At 45.4% G+C, this 25,512-nt stretch overlaps 2 protein-coding genes across 3 annotated transcripts; one reads left to right on the top strand and one right to left on the bottom strand.

Annotated features, from left to right (window-relative positions):
• Nucleotides 1-1,786: 1,786 nt before the first annotated feature.
• On the top strand, nt 1,787-15,414 carry NAGK (N-acetylglucosamine kinase). 2 transcript variants are annotated; one of them, XM_032950502.2, is made up of 10 exons: nt 1,787-1,919; nt 4,280-4,364; nt 6,001-6,099; nt 6,999-7,140; nt 7,584-7,694; nt 9,099-9,211; nt 10,137-10,224; nt 12,029-12,126; nt 13,414-13,492; nt 14,912-15,414. In XM_032950502.2, exons 1-10 carry the CDS (start codon nt 1,888-1,890, stop codon nt 15,121-15,123), a joined length of 1,059 nt encoding a protein of 352 aa, XP_032806393.1. In that variant the 5' UTR covers nt 1,787-1,887; the 3' UTR covers nt 15,124-15,414. The 2 variants fall into 2 exon arrangements, with proteins under 2 accessions (XP_032806393.1, XP_075922016.1); XM_076065901.1 differs by lacking the exon at nt 1,787-1,919 and adding an exon at nt 3,460-3,478.
• A 193-nt stretch (nt 15,415-15,607) lies between these two features.
• On the bottom strand, nt 15,608-22,854 carry LOC116940546 (uncharacterized). The gene is made up of 4 exons (XM_032950505.2): nt 22,663-22,854; nt 18,764-19,132; nt 17,953-18,141; nt 15,608-17,228 (listed from the first exon to the last, which is right to left on the bottom strand). The coding sequence occupies exons 2-4, from the start codon at nt 19,109-19,111 to the stop codon at nt 17,172-17,174; spliced, it is 594 nt and encodes a 197-aa protein (XP_032806396.2). The 5' UTR covers nt 19,112-19,132; nt 22,663-22,854; the 3' UTR covers nt 15,608-17,171.
• Between the last annotated feature and the right edge of the window lie 2,658 nt (nt 22,855-25,512).

Below are 25,512 nucleotides of genomic sequence, written 5' to 3'. Positions count from 1 at the left end.
CAAGTCAAAGTCATCACAAGTATTAAAGTGAAACAATATTTTTTTCGTTTCATACAAGAAACCCCAATACATTTGAAAAACAGTAACATTGAACAACGTAGTGATTTAACAACCAGAGCATGTGTCACACTTAAAAAGGCTATGTGGTGTAGTGGATAGCTTGGCTATTTTTTAAAGCATGAAAGACCGGGGTTCAAATCCCACGTTTATTTTTTGCATTTATTTTAAAAGTGCGTAATGACATCAACGTGTGATGTTTACACAGCTACATTCGTACATTGCAGCCTCTACACCACGTTAAGCCCCATAAGTTCGTGCGAGGATAGGGTAGCTCAGAGCAATGATACAATGCGAAACAACCTTAGAGTTTGACGATAGAAGATTCGAATCCTGGCAACGGCAAGTGAATGAATAAAAAACTGGTCTGGTGGCAAAAGCCCGGGACAAGACACACATTCGCCTAAGAGATGCCAATGCAGAGGGGGTAAGGATTGAGACAACCTTGGTGGAGAACGAAAGGGACCTGCAAGAAGGGTTGACGAAGAAGAAACCTGGAGTCACGAAAGCTTTAAATAAAAGAAACCTGGAAATGGGCGGACCTGAGTAAACGAACAGAAAGCTGGTACAAAGTAGTGAGAAGAAGCCTTGATTTCTTTTTTGCACTTCATCAAATATTGACCACTAGGGAGCGCTCTTCCACCACTAGGGGCGCTCTTTCATTGAAACCCCTCCTAAAAGCAGAGTTTTTCTACAAATACATTACTTTAAACCAGGTTTTCCACATTGAAGCTGTAAGCAGTGGTTTTACCGCAAAACTGCAACTAAATCCAGCAATAGAAACGTTCAGGGGAAAACTGCAAAACAGTAGCATCCAGCCACCAAGGGCGCTGTTTGGTTCAAAAATGCCATTAAAACTGCTATTTTTAAGCAACAAAATGGTGTTCGTCCCAATTCAAGCATTTCAAACCCAGTTTGTGGGTAAAATCAGATGGACAGGCCTAAAAAATGACAGAGAAATGAAATGCCCATCCGACTTACCATATTGCATACGGACTGTCTCAAAGAGTTACATGAGGAAATGCAATTCCTATCGGATTACAGGTTTCTCGACCTTATTGGTCACACCCCGTGCCCTTATAAATCTCAACGTTCAGCCTACAAAGCATCATCACAAGGGAGAAACACAAATAGACAATCACCACTACTAGTCACCACTAGTACACTCACCACTACATACTTGTCAACCCCTTATCAGTGCCCTACATTATTACAGACCAATTCAGACCTTATTGGTCACAACCCCGTGCACATTATAAATCTCAACGTTCATCCTACAAAGTCCCATCACAAGGGAGAAACACACAAAGACAAAACAAAAAAATGTTGCCCGCATTGAAACGTCCGTACGCCGCATGGACCTGACCAACTCAATTTACCTGCACAACAAACAATGCGGGCTTAATTCTAGATTTGAAGCTTTCGTGACTGCAAGGATTCATACTCTTTGTTTTTTTCGGTAAAGTCACGTAAGGTAAAATTCAGCTATCTTGTTCCACCTGAAGACGGAAGCTTGTGTTGCCTCCGAAACGTCGTGATTTAATTTAGTTGTTTTCTTTGATTTAAAATTTTATTTTACCTACGTTACTTTACCGAAAAAACCAAAGAGCATGAAAACAGGCTTAATACACCGCACGGGTCGACTACACGCAATGCAAAATCGACCGACTGAGCCCGCGCGAGAGAGGGCCGCAAGACGCACATGGTACCCACGTGGGCGTTCTCCAACGATGCCGCACGTGGACGGAATCAGCTGATCGCGGGTCACGTGGCTGCGGCGGCGAGTTGGTGGTGGTGGTGAGTTGGTGAGTGCGGACGAGCGAGGGAGCAATGGTGAGGAGGATGTACGGAGGAGTGGAGGGGTGAGTCGACCCTCATTCTCCCTCGGCACGCGTGGCTGTGGGCAGTGTGTGTGTGTATAAAACTCTGGCTGCCACGTTTCACATCGCACGTGTACAGTGTGGAGGTATACGGTCCTGTATACTCAAAGCACTTCCCGTTGGTGGCATTGTTTGTGTGTACTTTGAACTTCTTTCGCACCGTACGTAGCCAACCGTGCTAATCGGAGGTGCGGCGGCGGGGGAAGGCCTACAAACTAAACACACCAAAATAAGTTCAAAAGAAACGCGTTTTCAATCGAGACGATTTATAAAAGTACACAGCCTCGCGAGTCGGGAGGGGGGGAACGTTCCAGACGGCCGCACAGCAGCGCGTCTGAAAGCGCGACGCGGTGGTTGCCCGTCTGTGTTCGTGGGTTATATCCACAAGCCGCTGCCGTGAGGATGCTGGGTGTGAGTTCGCGTGCTTCGTTATCCCACCTTGACGAGATCACCGAGGTTAATAATAACAAGCTGTGACCATCACATTAACATTGACCGGTCCACCCGGAATGCGCCCAAGCTCGTCCGCCACGCGTCTCGCCGAGTCTTCAGCGGGACTGTCTCAGCCTGGGCGGCGAGCGCTTCGCTGGGCGAACTCACCACAAACAACGAGGAGTGGCTAAGCTACGCGAACTGTGTAACAGCAGCAGCAGCAGCACCCCGACATTGCCATTTAGCTCCGGAACACGTTGCCCATACGCAAGAATAGAATATGCGGTTTTAGTGGCTTCCCAATATAACACGGAACATTGGGGTCCCCAACGGTGTCATGCGACGTGCCCACAACGTTTGACCCAGCGGGTGTTTTTTTGTTGTCCTACCGGGTACCTGGTGGACAGCAGCGCGTAGTGAAGCAAACTCCATTGTAGTGGCTATATATATACACAGTTATTATACTCCCCGCATTCACCAACCCGCACTGATCAGCGTGGTGAAGTAAATGTAAAGATTTTAGAAAATCAACCCTAAAGGCGCAGCCCTGCAACCGCTCGCCCCACGGCACTGCCAGCGGAAGGGCCTCCCTTGAGACGGGAGCTCCATGGGGACCCTCTTGAACGTTCTTGGTCTATCCCGTACCCTTCCAGACGCTGTGCAAGTGTGCCCACACTTTGCCACCAACACACACGACCTGTTGTCCATCGACTATCCGACGCCCCCATTCAGCGTGGACAGAGTCGGGTGGGGTGGGGGTGTGGAGGGTTTATGAACGTTGCTCATTTGCGTCAACAGCCGCGGCAGGAAGATCGAACTCTTTAAGTACGCAAGGCTCGTTCTGCGAACCGGTGAAGTATGGTCAATAACTCCCCACACCATCAAAGGGGGTTGACATCGATTTGTGTAGCGAGTTGTCAACGTGGTTCAAGGGGGGGGGGGGGGGGGGTGAATCACAAGGTTTTGCCTTCGTTCGCTTTCGGTTCACTTTTTGGATTTTCGCAAACAAGCGGCATCGTCGTAAACCTTGCGTCACTTACCCGAAGCGTAGCTCGCCCGTGTGACGGTGGTTCAGGGTGTTCCGCACATGACTGCCCACCTCTTCGGCGGTAAGCTCCCCCGTCTTGTTAAGTGTCGTGTCCGTCAGTGTCCATGTTTCTGATCCATGTCATAAACAGGTGATGTGTACATGTGCTTGCTGTGATGGCCCTTTGTCAATCCACTGCTCGGTAATGCGGTCGTGGTGAAGGTCGTTTGACCGGAACTTGTCGTCGATCGATGTGGGTTGGTCGTCAAGGCGAGGGGCATGGACATTGTAGCATAGAAGTATGGTACAATAATGGATTTTGCTGCAGTACATCATGATAGCAGGTAATATACACTGATTAGAACATGTATTCTTTAACTACATTGGTATGCTGCTTTTTAACTTTATTTTCACTATTAACAAGCAACAACTTAAGAGTAAGCAAAGACGCTTGGAATTACGGTGAGTGTAATGTTTCATAGAACATACGCGAGTAAGAGATGCTATATGTACTGGTAAGATAAGTGGACTTTGGCAGGACACGTCATTAGGAGGGATGATGGCCGGTAGTCGCCTGACCACAGCCGTAGGCGAAGGACAAAGCATACCCGATAATACGTCCAACGTAGAGATGGAGTAATGAAATGCGCTCATGTACAAGAGCTAGATGGATTCGTGACATTGCAAGACCTTGGGAGATAGTGATGGCTTGGGGAGGCCTTCATGGTTGATTATGTATGCGTGTATGTTGACATTCTTTTGCACCGTACGTAGCCAACCGTGCTAATCGGAGGCGCTAATCGTGAAGTGTGATCATTATATTCACTATGTGTCGTGTATGTGGCGTGACATGCTCTTCATTGTGCCCGGTCTGTATTCTCAGTGGTGGAACGCACTCCAAGGCTGTCATCGTTTCAGAAGACGGAAAAGTTTTGGCCGAGACAGATGGACCATGCACAAATCACTGGGTAAATATAATAATTTGCATTACCAGTTATGTATCTATGACAGCCTCACTTGAGTATCAAGACACTTTTCAGGATGAACCTGCTTTAATATGTTTGGCCAATTCCATTTACGAGTGTTTGGCTTCATATTGAAGGACAATAGAGTACATGGGGAAACGCTATTCATACCAGGGAGTAACACTCCAAGTTCCACAAAGGGTCAAATAATTTGTTGTACCGCATTTTGTCAGTCTTGCAGTCCAGCAGATATAGCAGATTCACAAATTGAAATGTTCAAACAGCCCTTGCCTCCAAAGTGCTCGATCTCAGGCGTGTGCCACCCTGCCACTGCACCAAAGTAAGGAGCTTGTGTGTGGAATACTGTTGGTAGGATAGAGATGGTGGGTGGCTCAAAGATCAGAGCACTGAGCTGGCACCACTGAGATCCTGGGTTCGAATCCAAGCAACCACCCGTGTTTAAACTGGGTTCACAAGTGCGAGTTAGTTGATGGTCTTAATCAATGACTGGACAAACAACCCTGTGTAGTACATTTGGTTGTGTATTTAATTTGGCTAATTCCAGCTCCAGGAACAGTTCTGCCCCCTACTATGTGGACTAACAGTCACTTAAAAGAGTTCTCAGTATGAGTTCTATGATATCCACTTCTGTTGGCCATTCTCTAACGTGGAGGTTTGAGGTGCTGTGCGAGAGATCCGATTGGATTTTTCATCTAAAGACATCATGCCCCCTGCACAATCGGAATAACATGCAGGGAAAATACATTTAAAAGAAAACTGTTTGTAGGTCACATGCACGTGTACACTTAACTTTGTGTAAAGGTTCAAGGTGCAAGACAGTAATTCTCTTGCGTCATCAAGCAAACAGATTTAAACATGTAGTCTCAGGACACATCAGAATATATATGGTTATGGTATTCAAAGACCAATGTACGAATGTTTGGTTCAGTAACGAAATTATCTTATGTATATCTTACCAATCCTGCTGTTTTGAGAACATTTTTCAACTATTAAAGCCCAAGGAATTCACATTTCAAGAGAGCTCGTGCTGATATTGACCAAACATTGCATTTCCCTGATGACTGGGTTATTCGTGTCTCTGCAGTGGTGTAATCTGAATTCCATGTCCCCATGCCTTTAAGATATCCTTCAATGTGTTGTTCGACCACCAACCTGTGTCACTGTACCCATAATGCAGTGTCCTACAGTTGTCGCCAAATTGTTTTGGGGAGTCCTCATAGAAATGTTAGATGAGGCCCTCTGAAGCCCCTCATCCCAGGGATCACTGTTCTAGCTGCCCCCCCCCACCCACCCCATCACTCCGGTCACCCTCACAGCGGTGCTTGACTAGCCATCGAACAAAGACGGCCACTGCATCGCGCGCTTTCAGATGCGCTTCTGCGGTCGTCTGGAACACTCTTCCGATATTAGGAAGCCACTGGAGCTATGCAGTTTTAAATCTAGATTGAAAACGCATTTTTTTTAGGTGCTTAATATGTCGTCCTTCCCCCACACCTACGGTTGCCAACATACGGTGCTCAAGAAGTTCAACACATATACACATACACTCTGCAGCCCTGATGCCCTCCTGCATCTGCGGGTGTGATAACTTGGCACCCGTGTGTGCCTATGCCCCCAGCTCGTCGGTGTGGATCAGTGCTTGGAGGCCATCAACACAATGCTTACGGAGGCCAAAGTGAAAGCCGGGATGGGCCCCAGTGACCGACTGCATGCTGTGGTGAGTCACCGCCCCATGGTTGCTCTGCTTGAGCGCACTGTACTCTGAACCCAGCGACCTGAGTTTGATTCCAGGCCACGGCTAACATCAGTGGCGACTTACATATCTGAATCAGTCCCGGGAACCCCCTACATTAATCAATGCCACTGAGCAGCATGGTGAAGCATGGTAAGGTAACATCCATGACCAATATGGTATTGGGAAACGTTCATCTAGCAGTCAATTGGACAAGAGCTATCAATTATAATTTTATACGCTGTATGTGATTGCGTCGCATGAATTCTGCAACCACGAGAGGTGCTACATTCACGACAGTAGAAATATATTCAATCGTGGAAATTCAGTTATTCAGAGGGAATAATTGTTACAGACCTAATATTAAGGTGCGTGAGTGACAAAGCTCTCTGCATGTTCCCTCTTAACGGCAGACTGCACATGCACTCTTGCGAGGTAAAGTTCACAAATTGGCTGAGGGCTATTTGAGCTTAGTTTATTATTTGTCTAATATTGTGGAAAAGATGCTTTTGTACATCACATGACTGTAAGAGATGGCAACAGCTTGGGGAGCCCTTTATCCAGCAATTGATAGATCATGGTCAATGATGATGGTGATAGGTCTTAAGTGGTTAGCACACTACACTATGAATCTGGTGACCTAAGTTTGATTACGATCCATGACTAACATCAGTGGCAAGTGATTTCCAAACTGGTCCTGGATGCCCCTCTTCACCAACCCACACGGGCCAGCATGGTGTAGTATGATCAAATAACTCCATTACCGAAATTGACGGGGGAAACCTGGATTGACAAAGGACTGTAATCATTATGATTACAGTATTTGTAACTGCTTGGAGGCTAGCATGGGGCTGTAATTGTTTTCGATTGTGCTTCTCTGCCAGGGTCTGTCGCTGAGTGGTGGCGAACAGCCGGAAGCGAAAGAGAAGATGTTGTTGGAAATAAAGGCGAGGTTTCCGGCTCTGAGTGAGAGCTTCATCATCACCACGGACACCCAGGGGGCGATCGCCACAGCCTCTGACAACGGTGAGACACTTCGTGTCCCCTTGTGTCCCGAGTGTCCCAATCTATCCCCATGTGCCGCCATCTTACCCAGCATCAGGCATTCAAGAGTTAGAAACAATGTGAAAGTATCAGACTCAAGGAATTCCAAAACGACTCACCATTGGGCTGCGGCGTGACCAGAAGATGGCAGCAGAGCAATGTTTTATTCTATTTTTGCGGAGCTTTCAGTGTTTCTTCCCTCACACAAAACATTCATTCATGGAATTGGCCAAACATCCAAAGGTAGTGGCGGCCAAAGGAGGGGACGTGTCACTGGGTACATCAGGAATGGAGCAACGAAATTAGCTCATGTGCAGGTGCTCGGAAAAGGCAACAGCTTGGGGGGGGGAGGCCTTCATCCAGGAGTGGAGTCATATGACTGGTGACCGGGCAGTGGCAGGATGGTTCACTGCTGTGCTCCGCAGGAGGGGTGGTGCTGATCTCTGGAACGGGCTCCAACTGCAAGCTGCTCAACCCGGACGGCTCCTCCCATAACTGCGGTGGCTGGGGTCACATGATGGGCGATGAGGGCTCTGGTGAGCGCCTCCCTTCCCTTTGCCCCCACCGCCACGCTCCAGCCCTACCGCTGGGCTATTGTGAGATAATATTTTGACCCCTGTAGAACTCTGATCCCAGGGTTAGAATAGCAAAAATTATTTTAACCACCCACCCTTGCTGTGATAGTTTAGCTCTCTAGCCTAGTTCTCTGATTATGACCCCCACGGGGTCAGAGTTCCTACCCTACTTTAGACCCAGGGCGGAGAGTCATCGTGCTGAACCCTACGGTCTATAAATAATATTATTGTGACCCCAGGGTCCAAATTCTACGTGAGTAAAATTATTATCACACCAACAGAGAGCATGGTCTGGACATTCTGGTCAGGGAAGCCTTTACGTAAACTTCCTAGAACCAGTGTTTCTCAACCCCAGTCCTTGTGACCCCCATATGGTACTAACCATCAGGTGTGTGCAGTGTGCAAGTGTCCTGATTTGCATGCAAATAGAGAAGATTGGTATAAATGAAGAGGTAAACCTTGTGGGATTCATGATGACTGTATTTCAAAAACATTGCCCTAGACACCATTGGATCCTCCTTTGCCAGTAGCAAAATATGATAACTGTTTTTTTACCCTTTTATCTGGCAACATAACTGACATTTTTTTTTAGGTGCGCCTTTTGGCGTCATCTGGTCCAACAACATGTGAGACTGAGCTCTAAGGAAAGCTGTCTCGGGTGTGGACCAATCAATTTCAAAGACAGTGCATACATTTTCTTTGGTTCTTTCGGTAAAGTCACGTAGAATGAGAATAAAACAATAAATTGATAAAATAAAATAACACAATAATATTCTCACGACGTTTCGGCCACAACACAAGGCCGCTTGTGTTGTGGCCGAAACGTCGTGAGAATATTATTGTGTTATTTTATTTTATCAATTTATTATTTTATTCTCATTCTACGTGACTTTACCGAAAGAACCAAAGAAGATGAATCATTGCAGTCACGAAAGCTTTAAATCGAAGTGCATACATTATCAGAGTTATGTTTTTTGTTTGCATTCCGACTGCAGGTATTGTGGTCAATGCAAACATGACTCCTTGTTAAAAAAAGGTGTCAGTTTTGTTGCCAGATAAAAGGGTAAAAAAACAATTATCATTGCCCTAGACAGTTGTAATATTCCTAAGGACACATGTTTGGGGGAAGAATATACATTGTTTGACAGCAGGATCCTTATCAAAGTGCATGAACCGCTGCATTACAACTCCTGCATTACACACACACACACTCCAGTTCCCTACGGCCTATACAGACACAGCTCATTTGTACACTCAACAATATTCCTTGGGTTACGCATGTTATCGTTCAACTGAAAAGCCCAACTGATAGCCCCCGTGGACACACTTGATGCAAGTCGTGCCTGTGACGTCCCTCTGCGGTAGCGTACTGGATCTCACACCTGGCTATCAAGTCTGTGTTTGATGCCATGGACGGGCTGGTGGAAATGCCTCACGACATCGAGTTCGTCAAGAAGGCAATGTGCGAGTATTTTGAAGTAAGTCAATTCCTGCTGCCTAAGCCCTCTCCCGCAAAAGAACGTCTTGTAATAATTAAAGCATGTGTATGTTTATGATCACCTCGAAGAGGGTTCTTTAATCGGAAGTCTTTGGGCCACTCAAGGAGTGGCCCGTTGAGTTACGGCCTGCCGAGAGATATGGCTCGCGAAGGCACAGAGACACAGATTGGTGAGATGAAAGATAAACGTAGAGATATGCGAGGTGGTAGAGCTGCACTATGAACCCGAAAAGCCGCGTTTGGTTCCTGGCCACGACTACTATCAGTGGCGAGTAATGCCTTACCCAGTCCTGGCCCCCATTCCCCCTCCTCTGAAGTATGGTCAAACAACCCGCATAATATTTGTCCCTCGTATGGCTGATGTCAATGCAGAGCAACAACTGCAATTTCACATTCAGGTGGTTAAACCAGACAACCGTGCCAGGAGCAGCGGAGTGTATCGCTGCGATGTCTCCTTCATATTTGTGGATCGGGAATTGCATCGTTATATGGTCCCCTATAATGAAAATGGCTGAGCTCTTTACATCCAACATTGGGTTGACAGATGTCTGTGAAGTATTATTACGTAATTTAATGACTGAGAAGAAAGTGCTGTAGACAAGACGTACACATTAGCGGTCACATGACCAGACATCGTGACATCACGATGCTATGACGTGATGTCACGTGGTGTCACGTGCCATCGCACCTCCGATAAGCAGTTTGGCCACGTACGGTGCGAAAGAAGTTCAACATACATGTGCCCTGCCAACACACGCTTGTTTTGAGGCCCACTGGAAATGACAGTTGAAGAGCCCTGTTCGAGAGTGAAGGTCGCAGTGCCCGTGGCGTCAGAGGCCGCGCCGTGCAGTCTGCGTGCGGATTCAAGAGGCGCGTTTGGGTTTCGCTTGCAATTGCCCTCACAGGTCGAAGGCCGCATGGGCCTCCTTACCCACCTCTACCGAAGCTTCGACAAGTCCAAGTTCGCTGGGTTTTGCAAAAAGCTCTCCGAAGGCAAGTGAGATGCGCATTACTGGTGCCGCTTAAGTGTTTTGTGTGTGTTTTTTTTTTATGAAACCTTAATTGTTGCCTGTTTTAGCATAGAAATGTTAACATTTTCATTGAGGTGTGGTTTACAGGACATCTCTAGAGAAATGAATGCAATGTTATACGTATATTTTTAATGTTATTGTTAATATGGATGTATAAACTTTTTGTTGTAAATTGACATTCAAGAAAATTGAATGTCAATTACAATAGCTCAACGTTATTCACGTGACTATTATTTTGGTATGTGCGTATCACTTTTAATTTAATCTCGAACATTTCGGCACATTGTAGAACACCTCAGAGTATGTGAGTACGCAATGCAACGTGCAAGTGAAGGGGAACCATACACAAAAGGCAATGATGATTACATTTTAATATGCCCATCCTTTGATGAGTTTGCTTTCATCTCAACAGGCCCGGATTAACTTAGAATCAGAGCCTACAACCCAGAGCTTCATAATTTGAAGCCTGCCCATTATACACTGCGTTTTAATTGTATGTTTGTTGAACTTATTTTGCACCGTACGTAGCCAACCGTGCTAATTGTAGGTGCGAAAATGGATTAAATGAAATACTATGGCACTGCGAGAAAGCCTATACTGTATTGTAATTTGGTGATTAAAGCCATAGCGTCCTTGTGTGTTACCAACAGCTACATGCCAAAGTTAAATAGTTGTATTAGTTATTACTTTGATTTAGCATTATAATTCGCATGGAGTAAAACCTCAGCTACTTGAACTAAGAGGGGAACGCTGGTCTGATGAGCTGATAAGTCGGCCTATCTGCTACAACAATTAACCCTATAAATCATTAATCTAAATATAATAGCACATAAACAACACTACAAAAGAATTACACACATGTTAAACGTGTGAAAAATAAATTCTTTATCCACGAGTAGATGTACCTGTATTACAACATGAAGTAATACTGTGCAGTATGTGTGCAGCCCTGTACTCACAGTTGAGCTGCTGTGGATTCTCCCGGAGATGTAAAACCAACGATGAGATAAACCACGAAAGGCAAAACGAAAACGAAGTGGTGGTAACAAAAATAAGGCGAGAACCGAAAGACAAAATCAATGAGTCAAAATAAAGCAGGAGAGAAAGGGCTGCAGGGATCTGCAAGTGGAGAGCCATCTGCTGGGCGTCTGGGTCCTGTGCTGTTATTATTTATCCCCCCTGGTTCAGTTAAATGTAAAATCCAGCTAGCCAGGGTTTTATTGTTTTTTTAACCTTAATGGAAACTAAACCAACAGTGTTTAGCATCGGGCATGGGTGATGGTAAATCAGACAAGGGAAGTGATTATACAAATCGGGGCCCTTCTAAACTGTGCTGGCCCTGGGTTCCCTGTCAAACTTAATCTAGCCCTGATCACAAGCTGCTGTTTCGTCTGTGCTATACCCTTGTGTGTGTGATTTATATTATATTGGGAGCGGTAGTGCAGTGGTTAGGGCATTGCACTACGAACCTGGTGACCCAAGTTAATTTTCCGCTCACGACCAATAACATTGGTGAATACGTGAACCGGTTCTGGGCTTCCCCTAGGTCGACTCAAACTTAAATGAGTACCTCGTGCGCATAAACACCACCACTGCGGAGACAAAGGCGGCCCGGCGTGGTGTTGGTCACCCACCCCCTCTTGCGCCACGCCATGCCGGCCTTCATAGGTGCTCACTAACATTACTTGCCCCATGTCTGTTAAAGGCTATACAGGGGGGAGTCTTTGTGCTTCATATGCCCGGGGCACGTGGTTACGTGTTTTTAGGAGCCCAGGAGGGAGACCCCTTGTGTCGGCACGTGTTCCGCCAGGCAGGAAGATTGCTGGCTCAGCACATCATTGCTGTTCTGCCCAAGGCATCCGAGGTATGAATACCACACCGCACTGTGCCAAATGTCACTGAAGTGACTGCCGGTGATAAAGCACAGTACAGTCCCGAAATGAACGTTGGGATTCCAGGGAGCTTTTTTGGCAGCTTCCATGACCTGTAAGAACCCACGTGATTATAAATGTGTATTTGTACATGCACAGCGCCGTCAGTCCACTGCTGGATGAGGGCCTTCCAACACCATACAGGTTGTGGGGTAGGGGTTGTTTGACCATACTTAATCGTGTGGGTTGGTGAAGGTAGGGGGCATACAAGTCCAGTACAATGGATTGTTTGTTCTGCACTGCCCGTTGCTGCTCAGTGTAGTCCCACAGCTTTCAAGATCTGACAAAATCGGGTGCATTCCATGTGCTTTGGTCAAAGGCAGTATAAGTACGGTACAATGCCAGTTATCAAGTGGTACTATATACCATGATCTGTGGGTGCAACAAATGCTGATCGAGAAGCTAAACATATCGATTTAAAGCTTTCGCGACTGCAATGATTCATCTTCTTTGGTTCTTTCGGTAAAGTAACGTAGAATGAGAATAAAATAATAAATTGATAAAATAATATTATTGTGTTATTTTATCAATGTATTGTTTTATTCTCATTCTACGTGACTTTACCGAAAGAACCAAAGAAGAAGCTAAACATACTCAAATCATGCACTAAAATAGAGCGATGTACATTCACATTGACACCACATCCAGCGGTAATTGTGAGTGGCACAACTGGGCTGCAGTGGTGGTGGTATCGTGCACCTGTCCTCCCCGTCTCTCTGCCTTGCATTCTCTGGAGGGCTTGTTGGAGGATTAATGGCATCACTGTACCAGCCTGATGAGCAACAGGTTGAAGCGCAGTACAATACATAGCCACACTTTTTATTGCCATTTCTTCCAACGTTTGTGTGCTCTCAGCCCTCAAACATTCGACTCTCACTGCTCCAGACAGATCTGCATTATTTATACATGCCCCAGTTGTGATTATACATCGTGGGATTTGTTTTCCCTTTTGTAAAGAAGGTCCTGCTGTAATGGAAAATTGGTTATTAATAGCAGCCTATGTTCCAGTTGTTTATAACCAAACACTACTGTATTATTCTCAAACGCAATACGTTTTAAATGTGTTGATTTAAACATCTGCAAGTGATTACCGTTAGCAGCAGATGCATTTCCAGCGGGCATTTTTTTTGGCATATCGATCATGACCGTCACCCTTAAAACAGCAATAACGATGATGCAGCAGCACAATGTAACTCCAGTCCACACCCTTTCCTCACCAGACTCTACTCACAGGTGACCTGGGTCTGCCCGTCGTGTGTGTGGGCTCCGTGTGGAAAAGCTGGGACTTGATGAAGGAAGGTTCGTCCTTTTTCCACAAGTACTGACCTCATGAATGTTATATTTTTGTAAGTGCTAGCCACCCCTCTCAGCTGTTACATTGACGAACAAACACCACCACGTTACACTGGCTATTACTATAGCGGCAGTGCATCAGACACAATAGTAAATTAACATTTGGAAAATGTTATTTAGAAAAACACTGAACGCACAGCCAAGGGGAATGTGGCGACTGACTTATGAGACCTGCAAAACTGAGACTTGGTTTTCCTCACCCCACCTTAAAAAATGCAAAATCACAACCAGACCGGCGTGTCGAGAGGCGATTGCGTCCAGACTCTCACGATAGCTCGACGACACCATCATCCACTCAGTGGGGATATCAGAAAGAACCCAACAGCACTATCTGAACACAACGGTGCCGTGAAAAATCAACTACAAACGGGAGGGATGGTTCTAATTGTGGTGGTATCAGTATAAGCTTTTGGGGAGACAAGCATACCAGCAAGTGTTACACTGCACAGACACTGCCATATTAGATATCCCTGCCAGTCGATGTGTCAACAGACCAAACACTATCCATACACCAATGAGATGAGCCACAGCAGTGGGCATTGCTGTCTTAAAAACGATCCTCTATGGACACCTTTGTAACAAGCCTTTAAATACATGCCAAAAGTACTTGGGGAAGCCCAAAGGGGCTAAGATGCAGATTTTGGGAATCTAGAGGCTGCTTAACACCCAATGGTCAGTTGTATTCAATCTTTTCCCCTTAGTTTACAATATAAATCGGAGAACCATCCTTGTTAGATTAAACCTGTTCTTAACAAAAGCCATGCACTTAGACCGAAGTGACAATTCTCACCTTTGAAGCAGCTTACCCCCACACCTGTAGATGTACAGCATAAAAGTAATCAAACTTGTCAGCTAAATTGAGCTTTCCCAGGATGCCTTAGACCTGGGACAACTCAACTCTACTGCTGCGATAAAGCTACATATGCATACAAGTACAGGGTCATCGCAGAGCGGGGGAAAAAATAGGCAAAGGCTCCAAGCCACGCTGAGACTTTTATTGAGAAATAACCCAGGCAATGTGCTCTATATGGCACTCAACGTGTCCTGCTCACTCCAGCAATAGCAAAAAAACTTCAGGTGAAGACGTAGGCTAGACACCACAAGCAAAGAAGCCCAAACCACACTGCCCCTTTATCTATTTTTATTGTTTACCAAATCAGGTTTTTCTATTGTCATTTTTTTGTCCGACGCACTCCTAAAAACAATTGCTCGTTTATTGAGGCAGTGTGTTCATGCAGTATTCCTATGCACTAATCTTGAATGCCCAATAGCTTATAAATTCCACATTATGGATGTGTAAATTAAAAATTGTTCTTCTCCACCGGCTGGCTTCCTTCCGGCATCGACGTTACCATGCCACGGCAGGTTTCCTGTCGGTCCTGGAGGAAGCTCAGTCCTCCGCTGTCGGCCGACGCCTCGGCCGCATCTCTCTGCTCACCCTGATGCGATCGTCAGCCGTGGGAGGTGCACGCCTGGGAGCCCAGCACACTGGCACAAGCCTCCCTCTCGACTGCACCACCAACACCAGTGTCTTTTTCACACACACTTTCCAAGGCAGCAGGACCAGCGACCAGTAACAGGCAACTGTGCCCAATCTTCCACTGTCCACCTTACTCAGCCACTCCCACTTGAGGTTTAGTTAAAAGCAATTGCACCATTGAGACACTACTCACTGACACTTTTAAGTGATGTCTTGGGATTTGGTCACAGGGCTGGGAATACAAGAGCTGAGTATAGAGCAGCATTTTTTTTATACAGTGTCACTTGCACCAATATCTTGCAGCATCTTAAGGATATGTTTTGTAAAATGAAGCACCACAATTGAAACTTTAATTGAAGAAAATAAAAGCAATTTTCATAGCTTGAAATTTCTGATTTTGTTTACGTGTTTACAATTTACAACAGCTGGTGAGGAGTGCGCATCATGCATTACAATTAATCAGTGGGCATAGCCAAATTGTTTAAAAACTAAACTGGATGCACGAAGTTCTGCTATGAAAATGAAAAACAATATTTGTAAAAAATAGCATTACAAATTTCAAAGGGGGCAAGAGTCAACACTCCAGTTGTTTGGTGACGCCACCATTTATTACAAAGCTCAAACATGTTTACAAATTGCCAGAACAAGCAGCCAGATAAGGAGAAGTGTTGCGAGTAAACACTTAATGCTACCCTGGCTCTTTTTTGGGTAGAAAACCTACAGCAACTGAAGTATTCAGCCAACAATTTAATAGTCTGCTGAACAAAAAACTAAATTTTGGTTTGCGGAAAAAAACTGGTACGGAGACAACAGGAACAAAAACTTTGCCAACGGTGCTGCGAGTTGGACACTTTTTTTAAATAGTTTTTTTATTTTTACAATTTTAACTTTTTGAATTTTTTTTGTATTTCGTTTATTTTTTACACAAAGCCGCAGCAAAATTTTCTTTGAAAAGTTTTAGTCTTAAAAGAAAAGCAAGGGCTTAAATCAAGAGCAGCAGTTTCCTGTCCTTGCAATTAAAGATATGCAATGGGTTCCTATGTTAGTGTTCATTTTTTATTGACTGTTGTAAAATGCATCAGTCTTAAAAAGTAAAGATTGAGCACCACTAGTAGAAAAATTACCATTTCAGTGACAGGATGAATGGCCAAAAGGTGTTAACACACCTTAGCATGGTTTATTATTTTGTAAATGAGTTCATCTTTCCGAACCTATTTTTAAAAAAGCACCGCCATAAAAAAAAACTGGAAATGCGTAAAAGAAATGCTTCTACATTCATTTGGCAGTTAGTGCAAAACCAATGCACAAGGGATATATTTTTTTTTATTCCAGACAGGAAGTCAGGAAATACTGACCATGGCTTGAACATGCTTGCAAATACTGTTCCATGAATGCAGACTTAGAAATTGTTCAAAATTAACGTTGTAGCTCACTGCTGTTACATTAAAATCTAATCAGATGAGATGAATAGAAACATATCAAATTCCAAGTCTAGCTCTCCTCTCTCACTGTGTTTTATTTAAAGGCAAGTGCCAAATGCAAACCAATGTGTTCCTCCTCACAGATCTTGTGCATTTACAGATTATTTATGCAGATTAGAAAAGAGGGTACCGGGTTTGATGAAGAGTAAAGTGACTCATTACTCAAAACTTGCTTGGAAAGTAGGAAACCACTGCTTCTTTAGACAAATATTTACAGATGTTTCAACACTGATCCAAGACCAGTTACTGTACAGTTGCCAGTACCAGTACCTTGTTACAGTGTTTGGTTTGGGGGGGAAAACAAAAGGACAACTCAAACTCGGCAATTTGATGCACTTTTTTTCTTAATTGCAATCCTATGTCTCATGAAACATCTTAGAAACTTACTCAAACAAGATTAACTTTGCACTTTTGCTTCAAGGCAAGCCAACGATAAATTTCCTAATTCCAAAATGCTGCACCTTTATGTTGCCAAATCCCGATGGGCAAAATCAATCCAGGAGTTGCACATCGTCACTAAACACTTTTTCATTTTACCTGCAGCTTCACGGTCAAACTTGGGTGCAAAGTCTGACAAGGCCCTGCCCTTCAGCCGAACCCAGTTTTGTCAGTCAAGAGCTTTCTAACATACTGGCCCCACATTCGCAACTGCCTCGAAAGCTTACTAGTACTTCATTCCTGGGACAAACTCCTTGGCATTGGGGTTCAGGCTGCTGGAAACCTGCAACAGGTAGACAAGAGACCATGTCAGATCACTTGCACACATCTCAATTTAACTGGCTGTAAACAAACAGCTTGCCGTAACAAGATGGGCACTTATACAAGCTATTCACAGTTAAACATACGTAAAATGTTTTGAATTTGTGCAGGAGATCCAGTGATATGGCATTTGGCAGAGGATAAGTTAACATTGCATACAAAAATGTTACAATTCCACCATCTGTATTTCGTTATACGTTAAGCAACCTATTGGAGAATATTAGATTTTCTTAGGTTTCAAATTCGTTAATTATTTATGTATCCTCTGTTGCCCTGCATAGATGTTTGAAAAGCAGCACTTCCACGAACTAATTCTCATCCACAAACGAAAATTCGCCCAAGCAACCACGTGCGAGCTATGTCATTTATACAACTTTTGCAATTTTTAACTGTACCAAATGTAAACATACGTATCCAAATCACTCTACGCATGCTGTCACTTTAACAGCGGTGCAATCACTTCCCTACCAATGACTGCCTCTTTGTGCTCAAATCGACCTTGTAAAAGCAAACATCGGCTTGCACATTTCCACAAACCCACACTACAGCTTTGTGGCTGTTTGCGGTAGAGATCACAGACAAGCTCACGAGCTGAAAGCAGCAAGGCAATGTCAGATCGCACGAGTGTGCGCAGGGCACTGCCACCCTCCTCCTTGCCCCCACCACCACCCAGTCCGCATGCTCACCGGTTGCGCGGGGGCAGCAGAGCTGGCTGGCCCATCGCCCAGGCTCAGACCGTTGAGCTGCGCTGCTGCCTCAGCGGCCGCCTGGCGTGGAAGGTCACGCGACGGGATGAACCATTCACTCTCCTCCTCGTCCAGCATCTCCTGGAAGCAACGCTCCAGGAACTCCTCCTCCCACAGCTCCTGCTCTACCTGTGCGCACATGGGGAAAGTATGTTTACCTTCATTCATTGAGTTCTTACAATCTTCTTGTATATGATTGGATGAATAGGAACCTGTATGTCTATGTCCAAATTTGTTAGCAAATGGCTTTAGTTGATGTGTCATGGACTGCTTCAATGCCATTGTTGAATTTTTCATAATTCAGTGGTTCACTAGGTGGTAATGGTATAACTCCATGTCTTTTGCACTTGTACAATCTTGGAGGAAAATTTTAAAAATTCCAGCATAATTAACTTACGGCGTGGGGCTCCTCTGCTGCAGGGAGTTTCATAAAGAAATATCCATTGTGTATGGACGCATATATCAGATGTTTACATCTACAGCCATTGTGTCAATCCACTTACAGCTAAGGGGATATTGGCCAAACTTTAACGCTGGCCAGTGTCTGGTTAGTGAAGGGCAGGGGGAGCGTATCACAATTTTGATATTACAGCTCGTAAAATTTACTTTTAAAAAAACTGACGGCCCCTTTAAATTTACACCGTTGCATTTGCTTCAGCAGTGCGATTTCAGTCAACAAGATGCCTTTCTGGGTCTGCGCCTGTTTTTGCGCGCTCTAGGTGCACGCGCAGTACGGAACAGGCCCACGCACCTGTCTGTTGTAATCCTCCTCGTTTTCCATCCACATGAAGTCGGCGAATGGGTTCTCGTCCCCAGGGCCCCCGCCGCCGTGCTGCTGCGGGTGCTGGAGGTGCATGTGGTGAGACGGTGGGATGTGCTGGAAGTGATGCAGATGCGGGTAATTGTGGGGGTGGTGGTGGTGATGGTGGTGGTGCAGGGGCATCGGCTGAGGCGGCATCTGCATCGGAGGGCCGTTCCTGCTACCGCTGCTGCCATTGTTTGTGGCGCCCGGCTGCATGGCCGAACCAGGGACTGAGGGGATGTTGCCCGGCGAAGGAGGGCCAGCGGAGGGACGGCCGGAACCAGGAGTCTTCATCATCACACGCTCGCCACACCAAGCCTGCGGAGACATTGGAGTGGCAGCGCTCAATCAGTTGCGAGAAGAAATGAAGGTATGGCATTTGCAGTTTGATTTCATGACTAGTGTTTGTACGCATGTGTTGAACTTCTTTCGCGCCGTACGTAGCCAACTGTTATAATCGGAAGTGCGATTGTTTTAATTTCAGAACAATATTAAAATAACTAAGTTTTTATTGAATATTTTCAAACATTCATTCATAGAATGTTTAATGTAACCTTTGGAGTATTTTTTTAAAAAGAGTAATTGTAATTAATCATGTTCATATTTACTTTATAATTGAGTTATTCTACCTCATTTTAATTATTTGTTAAATGTTAATTGAATCTCAATATTCTACTGACCTGAATTGTAATATTGTACAATACATTTGCCACTTGAATGAGGGCCTCCCCACTCTTGTGCAGGTAGTGGGGGATTACTGGACCACACTTCACCATACTGGCAAGTTGAGAGCTTAACTTTAGTACAACGCTTACCTACCATGCAAGCCATCCAAAAGCCTATGGCAATCTGTTTGTGCATGATGGTCACTCATCCTAGCACTATCCAAGCTCGCTCCTGCTAAGTGCCCAATTTCTAATGAGATTTGGTGTATTCCAGGTGATTTGGTCATAGACTTTACATATATAATCTTAACCAATAAAAGTGTATTGCTTTGATACGTTTTAACTAATGCTTAATATTATACTCACACATTAATTGTAAAAATGGTATATTACACTAGCCCGGTTTAAACAGTATGTTGTAAGTAGACACTATTTAAATATTGTTTGTGTCCCTATGGCACTACAGTGCTAAGTGATACCTTAAGATTAAGAAAAGTTACGTTTAGAATGAGTTGGCTACATACGGTTCGAAAGTTCAACATACATACGTAAACATTAACCATTGCCAAATCAACGACTATAACAGTTATAGTCACCAACACCGACGTTAAAGCAGATGTAGATTTTTTGTACACAATAATGCCCACCACGTAACCTGCAGTTTAGTTCAGCATAAAATTAATGTATAATATCAATAATCAAACATATTCCTCAGCATTGCATACAGACCTGTTAAAGTGACCCTCCATATTTTTATGAAGCTTAAGGGTTGCCTTTTATAGACCCAATGGGATTGAGATCATTTGTTAAAAATACCGCCACCGCTTGCACACCTGCTCCAGACTGCAGCCGCGTGTAAAATTACCGAGGCAACATAACGCACATATACCCCCGCCCCCCGACGCGCGCTAACAGGCAGCAGAGAGAACAGTTTAACTCTAATAGGCGCGCCACGGTGACAAGATCTGAACTTCCTCGCCTGGTTGTACAGGTCGTAGGTTCGATCCGGACGCTAACGCTTGTACATTTGGAGTTGGCATGTTATCCCCGTGGTCGCGCTGATTTTTCTCCAGCTCCTCCGGTTTTTCCTCTCCACATTTAGAAACATGCGGTTCTGAGTATTTGGCTGCTATAAATGTCCACATAAACCACTTCTTCTTTGAGATATAATTATTTGTGGCCAGGTCGCTTCTGAAAAAAAATCTATATAGCACAGTTGGCCTTACCTGGTAAAATATATTTTTTAATGTTTGGTTTATAGGTGCCACACATTGTGCCAGGACGCGGCCTCGTTGAAAACTGTGCCCGCCTTTGTAAAGGAGTTGTTTTGTTAAAAGGTCTCGCAGCATTACATAAACACTACACGTGTATTTATCACTTGATACGTTTCAGCGTAGGGTGGGGGGTAGTGGTTATAGTGCACTAAGCGATTACCCCAGGCGACACGAATTTAATGTATGGAGACAGCCAACACCAGCGATGGCGAGTGATATCCGACCCATTCATGGGCACCCCGGCCCACAAACTCACTGATCATCGTGAGCATGGTCAAACTGTCATGACTAAAGGTTGTGGGGAGGCCTTCATCCAGCATTTGATTGATGACAGGCTGTACATTACACACCATTTACAGCCTAATATTAATCGGCAGCCACTATTGCTTACACAGCCATATGGCCTGCAACACCTCGGGACCACAACTACCTCCCTGGTTTCACGCCTGCTCTCCAACATGCTCTTGCTGCCAACCGCTGTGGAGACAACCCACACACGGGTGGGAACGGCTGAACGTTTTAAGCAAGAAATTTGACCCACGAAGGAAAAGCATAAAAACTTTCCCGCTCCAAAAGCCAAACGCTCTCTGCATTGGTAGACTTATGAACAGATTTCGATGTTGATGAAAAGACAGATTCGCCGCATTGTGAAGCTACAACCATTAAACGTTTGCCAGCTTATAAATCTGGTCCAAAGCGTCTTCAATTATGTTAAGTGCCGGTGTCAGACAGTAGCAGAAACTCCACATTCCCTAGATGAGGGCACGGTCCCCAGAGGACGAACAATGAATTCGAATTATTTAACTGCCACATGTGCAAAGTCTAACATACCTGATACGTGATTATGGTAACGGTCATGCGTTGACAATTATCATTACCACGAATTGGTATAATTATTGTCACACATTACCAATAGTTCCTATTTTCGCTTCAATGCATGGCAAACATTAATGGACGGTCACAAAAACGGTGGGCGCATTTTTTTGCGCGGAAATAAAAAGATCTCGGAGTCTGGTGGACTTGAACAGAGGCTGAAATCGCCTGCACGGATCAGTGTAGTTTGAATTACCCTGTGAGCCAATAAGCTCTTATTGGGCAATGGGATTCCAGACTCTGAGGGCAGCAAACAGAGGAAAATGAGCGACCTCCTACTCATCTCTGCTTGACGGAAGGACTTCGCGATAAAAGTTCATGATTTCGATAGCCATGACTGCTAAAAAGAGCATGCTAATTGGTGATTAATGTGAATATTTTATTCACATTAACAAGTTGTATCAACAGCAGGCGTGGTAAACACGATGTTAATGCGAGTGTGAACGAGAAAGCCATGCTAACACTCTTAAGCCACAACGTTCAGACAACAATTACGCCGAGTGCTAAATGCGTGTTAGTGATTAACAGAGTGGGCCTAGCGGCACGGGTTGGCAAGCTCGATGGCAACGAGCGAGTCTCACTTTCACCGCGATCAACCAGGTGCCCCGTGAATGCCGGTGGACGCCAATCGGTGCGACGTTTCGTGCCGACGGCGAGTCGTAAAACTCGCGCCAGCATTTCCACAATTGACCCCCATCCCGCACGTGCAAAGCCCCGATTTTATAGGCCTCGCCACCTGTCACGGCGACCAGACCGCTCGCTCGCAACTCTCGCGCGCAACGCTTGTTGCCACGCTCTCGGCACGAGACGGCCACACGGCGCTCGACCCCCAACGCGCAACGGAACACAACTCGACGAAACAGCAGCAGCAGCAGCAGCAAACAAACAAACAAAAAAAACTCTTCCAAGTGCCGCAATGCAATTGGGCTCGCCTGGCCGAGGCGCTCCCGCCAGGCCGCACCCCACCAACACCCCCGTTGTTTACACCGTAGCTGGGGGGGAGGGTGGCTCTCGAGCGGCGCGCGGGCCTTCCTACCGACTGCAGAGGGCGGCGAGCGCAGGGCGAGCCCGAGGAGCGAGCGAGCGAGGCGATGTCTGCGTTCCCAGTGGCCGAGTGCCGGCGCTCGTCGCGTCTCGAGTCGCGCGGTGGTGGTGGTGGTGCTTTCGGGGGGGGCGGAGGGGTTGGCTGTGCGTGGCGAGGCCTTTAGGGTCGCTACGGCGCATGCGCGGCTCGCGAGGTGACGTCACGGTGGGAGGCTTGTCGCAGGCCGCGCGCTCCGATTGGGTAGAAGCGTGGCACGTGACGGACACGACGCCCTCCCTCCCCCTTCCCACACCTCCCACCGCCACCCCCCACCTCGGCTGGAGACCTTCAGAGGGAGGTTTATCCGCGTTGGGAAATACAAAAGCGGGGTTGCAAAGTCCCCTTGGGTGGTTGAGGGGGTGGGGAGCGCCGTTTTATCCGTGGTGCGAAATATAAATGCGAGTGGGAAGTGGTCACGTGGCGCGTTCGTTATTAATCGATTATTCATTCTTGCACGGGGGACGGTTATGACTTAAGCTCATTTGTATGTCAGAATCAAGATTTGTATTTCTACTGGAGGAATCCGATGATGTCCAGTAGGAGCGGGTCAGAACGTTACAGCAACAAACAATACAAAAAAACTCGATAGGAGTACACATTCGCAAATCACTAAAAACACGTGCGCTTGTTTTATACATGTATCCCGTATTTATAGCTCTAGTTTTCTCATGACGTGTCAAAGACACCAAACTTACCTTTCTATAATTGTTTTTTTTTATTTGGTACTGTGCGTAATACATTTTATGTTTTCGCTGTAACGTCGCTGTCAACTGCCTTATTTAGAGATACACTGTGAAGCTATTGAGATGAACGTGACATTTAACAACCCCTTGTCCTTTAGAATACCCCGTGAATCTAAAGTTGTCCACAACGAACTCGGATCGATTTCACGGGTGAATTGAGTGCGTCCGTTCAGTCGCAGTTAAGTCGTTTTTATTGGGAGGCATGGGGGAGAAGAATATTTGGGATTCGGGGTCAAACTATTTACAAGGTCACGAAGAGAGCGCCTGCGAGTTCAGCACCTCCTTGAATCGGAGCATTTGTGAGAACTTACAGGAATGGTTATGAGCAAAGAGTAAAACTAACGATAACATCTAAATATCAAGAGTAAATTATTTGAATTGTTATACGCGATAAAAAAAAATCACATGTGTAAAATGGTTATATCGATGTGTGTAACACGCGCTATGAATTAATAAAAATGGGCATTTAACAGTGGAAACAATTTATCACACGTCAGTGCTGTATGCAGAAGCTATGCATTATGCAATATCCCACAAAGTTCGCAATCATGTTCGATTTGCTTTCTACGTCTCCCATGGCTTTTAAAGAGGGACTATAAGTAACGTCACAAATAAGAGCGCTCTGCAGTAGTTGTCTGAACTGCTAAAGAGTGATCGCCGGTGAACTTTGCTTACTCAGCTTAATCGATTTTTGCAGATATTTCCGAGTTTCTTTTTTTCCCCGCACCGAATGCATTTGGTGGCGGCGGGACGAGCGGTGGCGCAGCGGTTAGCGCAGTGGTCACACTGCCCTATGAACCCTGCGAGCTCAATTCGATTCCCGGCCATGGATGACACCATTGTGGCGTGTGCTATCTGGACCGACCCTTGAAAACTAATTTCTTTAGAACTGCTTCTTGTTGTGTTTAGTTTGTTGTCCTTCCCCCGCACCTCCAATTAGCGAAATAAGTTCAGCATACATACTATTCGAGGCCACCCATTCATCAACGCGCACTGACCAGCTTAATCAAGCATGGTCTCACAACCCCCAAGACCGAAAATCATGGAGAGACCTTTATCCAGCAGTGGCTTGACACAAGGCCGGAAAGTATTTATTATTTATGGTTACTCACTTTGGACTTTTACTGGTTCGAAATGTAAACAACATTTAATGTTATTGACTCGTAACGAATGTCCCCCGTCATAGCAGTGTGGAATTTCCACTGAGTCGTGGCTCTAAATAAGAGATACCGCACTCGTTTGAGCAGGAAACCACAGAGTTACTCATCGATAGTGGGGTTTAATAGATACCAATGTTATTATTGCTACTGGACATCTGTGAAAAACTACTGGATATTTGTAAAAAAAAAAAAATAGCTTTTAAGCTCATCGGATTCATCCAGAAAATAAAATTCTGATTCTGTTACAGCCCGCGATGAGACTCACATCCGCCAGGTGGCAGCATTCATCAATTAAATTATCATTACCATGTAAATCTGCGCAGGCTACATGAATATCAGAATCAGAATATGTATTTATACTGGAGGAATCCGATGAGCTATAAAGCTCATTTTCACAGATATCTAGTAGAGGCGGGTCACAACGTCAGAACAAGGAACAATAAAAAAACTAGTAGTGCAAAGTATATGAAAGGTATCAACAAAGTATAAGAAATATCAGCCATGATATATCCACTGCTCGACGAATGATTCACGTCGCCACCATCTCTCACGGTCCTGAGATGCAATACTCCATGGAGCTGCTGTACACGAGCTGACCCCATGGCTCCATCTCCACGATCGACGTGCTCTCCGGTGAGTACCCTCATTTGGCTGTCGTTCCTCTGTGCATCTCTACCACCGACCATCAGATCCCACCGTGTGGCGTCTCCGACCCAAGGCTACTTACCCACAATGAATACTGCATAAGCCCGTGGTCTTCATTGCAAGGCCCGTGGGCCACTAGCGGCCCCTGGTGGCCTTTTGTGCACCTCCTGAAGTGCCCCCCCTCCACCCGACAATACACAAATGTGGAAACACCCCACATCATGTTGTCAAACCCAATGGTGTCAAATGTGTGG

This window comes from Petromyzon marinus, chromosome 9 (genome assembly GCF_048934315.1).
Source record: "Petromyzon marinus isolate PM22_M1 ecotype Great Lakes invasive population chromosome 9, UKy_Petmar_22M1.pri1.0, whole genome shotgun sequence".
NCBI classification, from domain to species: Eukaryota; Metazoa; Chordata; class Hyperoartia; order Petromyzontiformes; family Petromyzontidae; genus Petromyzon; species Petromyzon marinus.
This window is presented reverse-complemented; position numbering and strand designations above follow the sequence as displayed.